The 12,806-nt window shown below is 35.1% G+C and overlaps 1 protein-coding gene across 4 annotated transcripts in view; it reads left to right on the forward strand.

Moving 5' to 3' along the window:
* Positions 1 to 11,348, forward strand: part of LOC134541210 (protein virilizer) — a 142,652-nt gene extending 131,304 nt beyond the window's left edge. For all 4 annotated transcript variants that reach the window (XM_063384461.1, XM_063384469.1, XM_063384478.1 and 1 more), the window contains one exon: positions 9,313 to 11,348. In XM_063384461.1, coding sequence (XP_063240531.1) covers positions 9,313 to 9,593 — 281 coding nt within the window. In that variant the 3' untranslated portion in view covers positions 9,594 to 11,348. The remainder of the gene's footprint in view (positions 1 to 9,312) is intronic.
* Positions 11,349 to 12,806: the final 1,458 nt, after the last annotated feature.

Below are 12,806 nucleotides of genomic sequence, written 5' to 3' on the forward strand. Positions count from 1 at the left end.
TAAACAAAGTACCATATATAAATCGGGGCAAAGTACGTTAAACAATCAAAACATAACAGTTGAAGGTGCCATAGATGTATGTAGTTCATAGACGTGTGCAACTCTATAACGTGCCTCAGCAGAGATGTGACAACAGAAAGACGCCATGTTTGTTTCAATTTGTTTTTAAAAATAGGTAGTTAATTGAGTCTTTGACAAGTAAGTAAGGGTGACTGGTGTATAAAGAACAATTAAAAGTGCAAAATTCCATAGAATATTTGTTTAATAGAATTAATGATTGATTTAAAATTTTCCGTGATAATTTTCAGCATTCTAAAATTTTATGCTTTTTGTGCAGTGCTTTGGACTGTAAGTTCACTGCATCTGCAGCCATCTAGCGTAATGGCTAGTAACTTTCTCTTTTATGTAAACGGGATTGCTTTGAAGGGAGAAGTTTTTTTTTTAGTAAAGTGGTGTATGGATGTGTAGATGTATTTTACTATTGGCTGGTCAAACGAAATGCTTGTTGACACTTCTAAAGTATAATTATTCTGGCCAAATATAGCAAATTGTGTAAGAAATGGCATCAGAAGTGTGGCAGTAATTTACTGTTGACTGTGCAAACAAACTGAATTCAATGTAGGCAATAAGTTTGATGGACAATTTAATATTTTAATTCTTTGAAAGTTCACCATCATTGTATTTATTTCCATTATTGTAACATTTTCTTTTTATTCCTATGTTTTAAAGGAGGGTGTATGTAGATTTCTTGAGGTAATTACTAGATTGATATAGTAAATTTTAGTTTTATTAATTGTTCTCTATATTATTTCGAATTAATTTTTTTATTAATACATATTACATTTTTAATAGGTTGGTGTGTTTACTGTATCTTGAAACAGTGCTTGCTTTTTTTTTTCTTTTTTTTTTCCAAAACAATAAATAGTTTATTACTTAAAACACCTCATAAGTAATGTGTGAATAATATTTATTTTATTGTTTAAGTCAGAACCGAGAACCGATTTTTAAGAACCGGTACCGAACCGAGAACCAGGAAAAAACAGGAATTGACCCATCACTAATGTAAACACCTGAAAAGAAAATTGTTCATTACACATGCTTTCAGTATTGAAAATTTTATTTTATTTTTTTTGCCCAAATTTCTAAAAAAGAAAAAAAAGAAAAAAAGTGTCTTAAAATGTGAATGAAATTGGGAAACAAGACAGGAAAAATTGTGCTAAGAGTGGGAAAACATTTGTTTCGAGATAATGTGATGCCTATTCAAGATTTTTTTTTTTTTTCCAGTGTTACCCATACTTCCTGTTGACTCCTGCATTTATGAAAGCAATGAATTAATACTGTGGAACCCCTTTTTTACACTATTCAGGGGGGTGTCTGAAAATGTTGTAAAATGTATGGAAAATTCTTTTTTGCTTCGAGAACTGTGATATTATACGATCTTTCCATATTTTTTTCTAATATACTCATAATTAAGTGTGTGTAAAGGTTATATAAATAGAATAATTAACATTAAAGTCCTATATTTACATTCTGTATAAACTTTAAGTAAGCATACATACAGTACATGTACTTTCATATTTTAATGAGCAATTCATAGTAACATCCCACATTTACAGCTAAGAATAAAAATAAAAATAAAGTATTTAATCACTACACTTAGTTGCATTTCCTTCAATGAATTTATGATTTTTACAATTGTGTCCACAGTTGAAATACACACCTAACCTATCAGCGAGTGAAACACTAGTACCTTTTTGCTCATCCACACACTTTAAATGTTTAGTTTTTTATCAATTGAAAATATTTTCCACCTTTTACACGCTGCCATCTCGATTAAATATGTACAGATAAAAATTCTGTTAATTACTCACAGTTAAAGGCATGAGTTTACTTTTATTGACATTTAAATTTGTTACTGATCACGTTATTTTAATGGGCGTTTGCAATAATGAATACCATAAATATAAACTACGTACGAGGGTATTTTTTTTTTTTTTTTTTTCCAACCTCTGATCGGCTGTAATAAAAAATGGGAATGAATTGGGAAATTATTTTAATGTCAAAAGAAACGTACATCTTTACTCTATTTTTCCACATAATCACCGTGCAGATTGAGGCATTTGTCGTACCGATGCACCAGCTTTCCAATACCCTCTGCATAAAATGATGCCTCCTGCCTATTCAGCCACGTTTTAACAGTGCCCTGCAGTGTGATTACAGTTTCATTTCTCCATGGCATGCCCATTAATCGATACCCTAATCGCTCGTACACGAATCGACACGTCTCGTACTGTTTACCCCCTTCCACCAACCATGTGGAGCGGCCAACTCACACCTCAGTTGAAGCTTGGTTATGGGAATGTCAACATGGCTGCAACGATAAACTGTACGGCGAAATGCGAGCTGCGTGGAGTCATCCGTTTCTTACAGGCAGAAGGGCACACTGCAGCAGAAATCCATCGCCGAATGAGTGTTGTGTACGGTGAAAACTTTATGAGCGATGGCTTTGTGCGAGAGTGGTGTCGGAAATTCCGTGAAGGCCGTATTGATATTCATGATGAAGGTGGCCAAGGAAGGAAGTAGGTAGCAACAGATGAAACAGTTCAGAGATTTGATGCAGTTGTTCGTGAGAGACGTCGATTCACGATTTCAAAACTGTCTGAACAATTTCCGCTCATTTCAAGGTCAGCCCTATACGCCATTGTTACAGACAATCTCGGATACAGGAAAATCTGTGCCCGATGGGTACCCAAGATGTTGACTGACATCAACAAGGAGCGGCGAATGGCATCAGCCTTGTCGTTTTTGCTGCGTTACGCAGACGATGGTGAACACTTTTTGACTCAAATTGTGACAGGTGATGAAACATGGATTCATTTCGATAATGAAGAAAAAAAACTTCAATCACAACAGTGGAAGCACACCTATTCTCCAAACAAGCCGAAAAAGTTCAAACGGACATTCAGCACCAAGAAACAGATTGCTACAGTGTTCTGGGATCACCAAGGTGTGCTACTGGTTTATTTCATGGAGCCAGGGACAACAATCAATGCTGCTGCATACTGCGCGACACTACGACGGCTAAGACAGTCAATATGCAACACGCGGAGAGGAATGCTGACATCTGGTGTTGTCTTGCTTCATAACAACGCCCGACCGCATAGTGCCGCCGTAACACAACAACTCCTTGCAAGATTTCGATGGGAAGTGTTTGATCACCCTCCTTACAGTCCGGATTTGGCACCGAGTGACTATCACCTTTTCCCTACGTTGAATAAAGTGGCTTGGAGGACGATGCTTCAACACCAATGCTGAACTGCAGAGCACTGTTAAAACATGGCTGAATAGGCAGGAGGCATCATTTTATGCAGAGGGTATTGGAAAGCTGGTGCATCGGTACGACAAATGCCTCAATCTGCACGGTAATTATGTGGAAAAATAGAGTAAAGATGTACGTTTCTTTTGACATTAAAATAATTTCCCAATTCATTCCCGTTTTTTTATTACAGCCGATCGGAGGTTGAAAAAAAAATAACCCTCGTAATATTGTATGTATGAGTTACAGTCTATATTTCTATATTAAAAAAAAGTAGTTCCAGCGTTGCGTGCTAACATTTTTTTCAATGTCTACCATTATTAGACTAGTGTTGGCAGCCTATAAATTCTGTCTTAAATGGAAGAGCACATCAAAATATCTAGGAGCTACATATTTTGAGTCCCCGACAGCATTTTGATTTAGTATTTCACACAAAAGTGTTATCTGATGATGTACATGATAAACACAGAATAACAAATTTATGTAGATATGGGATAAACAAACTTTGCCGTTACAAGTAGACAGAAGCCGATTTTGCAGATATTGCCGATATTAAGTTGAATTGGTGTTTCTGCAGATTCACGATACACTTGTTAATTTTCAGCCAATATTATGGAAAAATGTAAGTTCCTTTCATAATCTAAAATACCCTTTTCACTTTACGTACTACTGCAGTAAAACCTCGCACAATGAACTCCTTTATAACGAAATCCTCGGTATAACGAAGCAACTGTTAGATCCCGCCAAATCGCTATGTAATCCTATGTATTTATACCTCTAAATAACGAAGCATTTTTTGGATGCAACGCCAAAAACACCCACTACAGCGAAAGGTAAAACGGAAAAATCTTCAAAATATTTTTGTAGGATTGTCATAAATTATCAATTTTGCTTCGTAAATAAATTACGCTTCGGCAAGTAAACAATACTGCCGCCATCTTACAACTAATTGGCCATAGAAGTAAGAATTACGGACGTACTGAAACGCACTTTGACTACCAACATAAGCTATCGTACTTTGATTAATCGATCTTCCGAAACTGCCTAGAAAATTTCATCACGTGAACAATTTACATCATTGTTCTGTGAAAATGTGTGATCGTTTATCCGTGTTGTAATGAATGCCGATTACCGATTCAGATTCTGTGGAAGTGTTTCTTAATTAAAATCTGTAGGTTTAGAAAGTTTTTTTGTTCCATGTTGTAGGGGGAAATAAATTATTTAACCAGTTATGTACCTTGTTTAGAAGTTAAGTTTTTCTGGGTTAAATTTGTTCGCTTGTAAATAGGTTATGGTTGGACAAATCTCGTGCGGTAATAAATGAGACTTAACTTTCAGTAATTTATTGTTAGTGTTCGTAAAATGGATAAAAAAATGGAAAGCAATTTCTCTTACAAAAATACTGGAAATTCTACACGCAGTAGATCAGGGAGGTAAAAAAGCAGAAATAGCTAAAAGATTTGGCATTCCAAATTCAACACTGTCAACAATAATATACAATATACTTATGTACTGTAATAAAATCTGATTGGTTTGCATAATCTTCATTTGCTCTGCTCGAGGACTCTGTAGCATGTATTAAAAAGTAGGTAAGCTTAAGTACTTTGTGTATATTTTATCTATATACTGAGTACCTACTATTCTGTGTTTTTTGAAATAATCATGGATACATAAAAAAAACTTTGTATCAGTATCACAAATCATTTTTTCGTTGGTTATTGTTAACCTCATTATAAAGAAATCTCGCTATAACAAACACACATAATATCAGTCCCTTCAAGTTTGTTATACCGAGGTTTAACTACATACTTTGAACATCATTTCATAGCTACCTGTGCCAGCCATACATGTCAAACTTAAACATCCTATGTTTTATAACGTTCATGAATCTAATACATCATAAATAAATACATCACCGGTAAAGTTAGATAAGAACAAAAAGTAGCTTTATTTCGAGCATGGCTACCACTACAATTACAGTAAAACCCCTTATTTGCACTTTTCAAGGAACCCCAAGGAAAAAGTGTAAATTGCGGGAAAGTGTAAATTGTGGGAAAGCACTTTTATTGGCAGTTCATGCTAAATTTTAGCTTAAAAAAATGTATCAGCATTTACCTATTTTTAATTATTGTGTTTAAAGTACTAACAGGAATATTCAGTTCCTTGGCCAAAACCACTCGGGTACCCACATGCTTGTCAAACTTCTCAATAATTTTAATTTTATCTTCAATAGATAAAGTATTTCGTGGAACTTTATACCTATCCATCTTCAATCAAAATCTTGCCATAAATAATATTGTGAACGATAAAAAAACACGTGCTAACCAAAACGGACGTTGACTAATGTAAACAATGAAAGCCATCATAGATATGTACTGTACATAATGCAGCACTACTAAATATACGTACTGTGTATGAGCGCTTTCCGGTAGTATCGATAGCTCAGCGCTTCGGACTATGCTCTGCTACGAGAGTGCTCTATGACACCATAAATTAAACCGTTTGTGGTTCTGCTACGAAAGTTCTCTATGGCAGCAAAGATTAAAACGTTAGTAGAGGAGAGGCACCATAGAACTTGTCGATACATCAAAACGAAAGGTTACAGACAATAGGCGAACTACTTCAAACTTTTCACATCTATGACTAACGTGACGAGTATTTACATTTTTACCGTGTTTTGAAACGTACATTCCGGGTTTTTTGGTTACGTAGCGGTGTAATTTCAGGGAAAATGCAACACGAAAGTTAATGTACAATAAAACGGACCTACATAAAATGACGTTATTTGCGGTAAAACGTAAATAACGAGAACGTAAATACGAGGTTTTACTGTATTGGAAAATACGAACTGCTTGAACTGTAAAGAAATGTTCTTAATATTGTGATGGAGATATTTTTTTATTAACTTACATAAAATAAATTTTTTATTAAACTAAAAATGTTATTACCAAACTAGCTGCCCAACCCGCCTTCGCACAGCTATACTAATGGAAAAAAATTAAGCCACATCTCCCATTTACAGTAATGGTAAATAAAAAAAAATTCAGTGAAAATTTATTACAAAGCTGTATAATGTACCGGAGAGAGAATGAATAGCACCGATGGTTTCCCGACTCGTGCACGCAACGTACAACTGATGTACCCGTACTTCGCTACGGCAGTCAACAGGTAGATCACTCTTGCGCCGTTCATTATACATGCCCCTCCTTGTGGGTACGCCACTGCCGCGCGATGCCCGTTTTCATGGAGACGCAGAAGGCATGAACAATGCAAAATCCTGTTCTCATGCAGACAAAGTACCCACTGTTGCCTGGTTTTAACCACCCATGGGATCTAATATTCGGAAAATGTCATTCTGCGTAACATAAGGAACATTACTGTGAAGTTTCAAGTGTGTAAAATATATATACTTGAAAAAAAGGGCAATAAAAAAACAAATTAAACACAGAGAGAGGAATAAAAACAATAGTTTAGGTTTGCGATTTAAAGTGATAAAAAGTATTTAAATACTAATTGAACTCTTATGAGGGTTCGTTGTTAATATCACACAGGTGTTTTTTACTTGTATGGGAAAATTAAGAATGATAAGGCATCTAGTGTGTGGCAACAATGTTAATAGGCAATAGGAAATAAACTTCTATGCGCCTGCGGCATTGTCAACACACACTTTGTACGTGTACTGCATGTTGTATCTTACCCCCTCAAACACATTTGATTCTAAATTGGACTTTTAGTAAGTATCCCTAATGTTATTGATAATATAATATAGCCTATAGCCTTCCTCGATAAATGTACTATCCAACACTGAAAGAATTTTTCAAATCGGACCAGTGGTTCCTGAGATTAGCGCGTTCAAACAAACAAACTCACTCTTCAGCTTTATAATATTAGTATAGATGTGGTAAAATGAACATTGCTGAACATGCACGTGAACACCATATTACCAGGAATTTGGTATTTGCTATAAAATGTATTTTAATAATGATACAGTAATCCATTGTTTTTTTATGTAAAACACATATTTACAACTTTATTTTCATGTATAATACATTAAAGTTTAAAGGGGAGATATATCAAAATAAACTATTTCTGCTTTCACGTCTCCAAAGTTTTGGCTCATGGCCATATGGTTTACGTGGCTTATTGCACAAAAAAATGTAAGTTGTTTACAATGGCAAACGAAGCTGCAGTGACCTCATGCTCATGCAGTAATGTATGTATAATAATTAAATTTCACACTATTTGCTTTCACATAAAGCGGGAAAGCAATCAATTTATATTATAGGGAAAATGATGGTGCAATTAAAAAAATATGTTAATCACTGGAATTTGTAAATCCCGGGTACTTAAAAATGAGGTTCTACTATATCTTGATTTGTTGAATTTCTTCTCGGTTCTTGCATATACCCGGCAGCAGGGGCGCAACAACTAAATTTGGGGGGGGGGGGGCAATATAAATTTTTATAAGGAATCATCGATCACCCCTATTGAAGCGGGGGGTCCGGGGGTTCTCCCCGGGAAAATTTGTATTTCTAGGTGGAAAATGGTGCTATTTAAGCAGTTTTAGTATCTAAAAATTGTTTACACAGCACTTTCTTTGCCCCCGTTTGCCCCCACTTCAAGGTTTCAGAAGGGGGGAGGGCAAAATACCCTTCCCCCCCCCCCCCCTGTTGTTGCGCCCCTGCCCGGCAGTGTTATTAGTGAAATCTTATTTAGTTGTAAGTACAGTGAAAGAAAGATCTTTAACCCGGCATGCTATAGTTCTGGACAGTTTATAATAAAGTACCAATTGAACCATTCACGTTCTGGTTTTTTGGTGGATTTCTGCTTTTGTGGCCGCCAGTAGGCCTGTGCGAATACTAGTTTTTTGGTCAAATATTTTCAATATTTGAAAAGTCTGATCAAATTGCAAATATTGTTCTCTGCAAAGCTGTACTATACTTGTTTTATAAAATACAGTATTGAAGTTAAAAAATTATTTAATGTTAGTAATGTTTGAACTGATTAAGTGATAAACCAATTGGGCCCTACGCATAACATCATTCAATAAATATTATAAAATAAAATAACCATATAAAGTAGAACCATGTTATAATGTTTTTCAAGGGGGGAATGTTACATATCTTCAATATACAATACATTGAATATACAGCATTAGTGCTATTGTTCTGGCACACTTATCTTTTATTTATGCATACAATCCTATTTGAACAATTTACATCTATGGTATAGCAGTGATTGTAAACAAAAACATAAGTAAATTGTTAAGTAAACAGTTTCACATGTTACACTTTACAGATGGGATAAGTGTTGGTATAGTTAGTTTTCTAAAAAAATAAATTTTGAATTTACTCAATTTAAGAAAACATTCATTATAAGCAGGAAATGCACAATTGATGAAACATTATAAACCATAAATAAATACATTGTTCTTTATGGTGGAAATGTTGGGGCTTAATTATATGATGTTATAAGCAGGAAACATTATAACAGGGTTCTACTGTATAATTTTGTGTATTCATTAAAGCAAATGGAAAGCCACCTTTTCATTTTTTAAGTAACCAACTTTAGTCAATCAAAATGTATACAGCACGAAAAAAAAAAACTTTTTTTTCATGAGCAAATCTTAGGCTTCCAATGTTTTAAAGTTTTGCAACAAATACGAAGCTTCAAATCAGATATGAAGCTTTGCATCACAACCGAAGCTTCAAATAAAATGAATAGCAAATTTCCTGGCAAAGTCAAACTGAATATTAAAAAGAGCTTTGATTAATTCACTTATTCCAAGCTTCGTACAAGCCTAGCCACTGGTTCACGTCATTGCGCTGCTTGGGTTGTTAATTGGCTCAGAGTTTATAGTTACTGTCAGATTTTTATTGTTTCCTACTTTCTAGCAGGCCACATCTTGCATTTCATGTGTTTATTTCCATAATGATCAACGGGTAGAAGTTTTTCCCAAGAGTGTGAGATGGTGAATGTTGGATGTCATTGTGAAGGTTTAGCACGGAGCCTGGGGTCGATGGCACAGCAGAGCAGCGCTGCCCAGCCGTGGCCCCTGCATGGCAGCGAGGGCTCCAGCCCTGCGGCCGTGGCAGTGCAGCGCCAGTTCCGCACCTCCGAGCTGCACGACGCACGCGGCGGTCGCTTCGGCGTGGCGAGGGGACCCCGGGGGGGCTGGACCGTGAAGGACGGCAGGGAGCGCTTCGGGGGACCCCCCGTGAGGGGCGGCATGCATCGGGACCCCTCCGGCCGCCACATCAGGACTTTCATGCGATAAGGAGTCCAATAGACAACACAGCGTGCAAGTTGATGTGATTAGCAACTCTCACTAATGCATCAGACACACTATATTTTTATATACACATTTTTTTTAATTTGTTCTGGTTTTAACACAGTTGAAGACATCACTTTTTTAATTTTTTAGGCGTTTCTCTGTGCACTGGAAAGTGTGGTGTTTGCATTCGTCTAGTTCAAACCATGTCTTCGTGTCACATAGACTTGCAGGTTTTCTGCACATCATTGGTTGACTTCCTTTAGTTATATCCCCATCACTTTCCTAAAAATAAGCATGTGTATGGCCCTTAAAAAAATAATTGTTGTCTTCTGGTCAGTCAGAGGTAATGGAATAGATAATGCTTCTTACTAGATTTATAGCCAGGTCATATTAGCCCAAAAAATAGGGGTACCCTTGCATTAATTCACAACAAGCTGAAAATTTACAGGCACGTAAGGGATACCACTCTAATGAAGTCCTGAAAAGTCCCCATTGATTCCATGTGTGCAAAAAAAATTATTCAAGGTTAAAGGTCACAAAAATGTTTTTTTTTTTTAATTTTTTGGCCAAATGGTTAGTTTTACAATAAAAATAGCTCAGACTAAAATTGTAGATCAGGTAATTATCTACTAAAATTTTCATTATACTTTTTTCTCGAAGATTTACCATTTCTGAGAAAAGGCCATTCGAAAGTTAGCTGGAGCTTTATTCTCCATAATATGCATGACTACGCTGTCTATGAACATTATTGGACCCGTAATATAAGTAAAATTTTAAGTTTGCGTGACCAATACATTTATAATGAGTAAAACTAATTGTTTGGCCAAATAATACAAAAAGCCCATTTTTGTGACCTTTGATCCAGCTATAAATAGTGAATTTTTAATCAAGAAATGCTTTTCGTTTGTTTGTTTGGTGATCTAGTATTATCTATATATGGGTCATACACATCCTTAGCATTTCCATATCTGTAGAATTAATTTATTTCTGTGTTCGTTTTATTGTTATATCTGTGATCTTTAATCTTCGAGGGGAATCTTTAATATTCCAAGTGTGCTATTTGCTATCCATGACATTGGACTGTATTTCTTCACAGATCAAAGATTTTGAGTTGTTAGTATCTTCAGAAAGGGGCTGCTATTGGACAGACCTAGAAAATATTTGTAACTTTGACAGTAGTGTAGTTTTATAAAGACATTGTGTTGCCTTGTTGAAACGAAAGAAATATTATGATAAAGGATAATTGTTGTCTGATGGACAATTGTCCGATTTAAGTGTTGTACATTAAACAGAATGATAGCTGTAACATTCTAATCATAATATATTGTTTAAATAATTTGTTTGAATGATTTTGAGACTGTAGCTGGATGTGTTAGAAGTAATGAAATGTAAACAAATGAATTTGTTCTTAATGAAACTTTGTGCCAGCAAAGTATATGTAGCAGTTTAAGTTTCCAAATTTTACACAAGATGGTTTAAACATGTATTTTACTAAGGCGGACCTAAGAATTATTAAATATGCAGTTGTATTGATCTACGTGCAAATTTCTAGTTAATGGTGTAGAGTCCTATTTATGTTCTAATGCCATGTTTTGTGAAAGTGGGCTATTATTTATGTACATACAGAACATTTGCCACCAGGATGTAATGACAACCAATTATTATTTGTAGATTTTTTATTTTATGCAATAATTTTCTATTTTGAGCTTATATATACATATGGAAAATGTTCAAATAAAAATGTCTTTACAATTATAATTTATTACATTTCTTTTAAAAATATGTTTATGCCAGTTGGTGTATGTATAGAAACTGTGTACAAAATTAATATACCTTTTCTAAGTCAAAATAATTAAGCAAATAATATTCATTACATATAATTTCAAGAATTTGGTTTCAGTTAATCTTATGCCAATTTTATTTTCAGTATTACTCAGTGGCATATTTTCAGTTTTACTTAGTGGTGTAATCTCAAAATTTGGTTTGGCATGTTTATTATTTACCCATTATTATTTATTTATTTATTTATTTATTTATTTATTTATTTATTTATTTATTTTATTGCTAAGGATCTGAAAATCATTATTTTTGTGGTCCTGGAGGGATCATTCTTTCCAATTATCAGGCATGAACTCTAAATAATTGGTGCAGTGTTTGGCTGCTGCATAACCAAACTGTTTTGTTGTAAAAGTCAAAATGTATTTCTATGCTGAGAGTAGGGGTGTTCGAAGCATCGAATAGGTTGAAGTTGAATCAAAGTCAGCAAGTTAACTCCCAAGAATTTTCTTTGAAGGAATCTTCAATAACATACGACAGGGTTGCCGTTTTTACGGAGATTATCCGTTTTCACGGATATTTTAATTGACGAACGCACAAACATAAATATTTACTTACTGCTCCCGCTCCACTTCATAGATAACATGTCATCAAGAGACACTTCACTTTGCTACGTCGTTTCAGTTTTTCTAAGATGATAACAATTTACGCTTTACCTTTTATGTCTGGAAGCATTTTTTTATTTCACGGATGAAAGTATACTGTGCATCGTAATATCTATGACAGTTGTTTTGGACACCGTGTTCTGTTTCTCTCTTCTGCGCGATGGTGCGTTCGTGCATGTAACGGAACAAACTCAGTAATATTTGTGCGAAGTGATATCTGTGACCGTGTTTTTACAGTACGTGTTGTTATATCGTGCAGTCACGATTTCTATGATGGATTGACGGAGTGTTTACAGTTTGTTGTTAATTTTAAAGTAATTTTTACGTACAAAAAATTTGGCTTGCATCTTTGTGGAGATTGTAATTATTGAAAGAAATGGAAAGAAAACGCAAGGCATCTCCAGATCGAATGCTGTATAAACAACGATATAAACGTGAGTGGGAAGTAGAATTAAAGTGGCTGAAACCCGGTAAAACGGACTTTACTGCAGTGTGTTCATTGTGTCGGGCGGACTTTAAACATTCAAAAGGGTGGTCTGAAAGATCTTGGGTGTCACGAAAGCACACAGATCTACCAGAGAAATCAGAGGGCTGCTGAACAAAGTACTTCTCTCACATCTTTCATCAGCACACCAGACAACAGAATTGTAGATGCTGAGCTCATGTGGGCAAATTTTATTTGTGAAAATAATTTGCCAATGAAACTTAGCGACAGTTTCACAAAACTCGTCCCGCATATGTTTCCTGACAGCGAAATTGCTAAGAATTTTCACTG

This window comes from Bacillus rossius, chromosome 1, assembly GCF_032445375.1.
Source record: "Bacillus rossius redtenbacheri isolate Brsri chromosome 1, Brsri_v3, whole genome shotgun sequence".
NCBI classification, from domain to species: Eukaryota; Metazoa; Arthropoda; class Insecta; order Phasmatodea; family Bacillidae; genus Bacillus; species Bacillus rossius.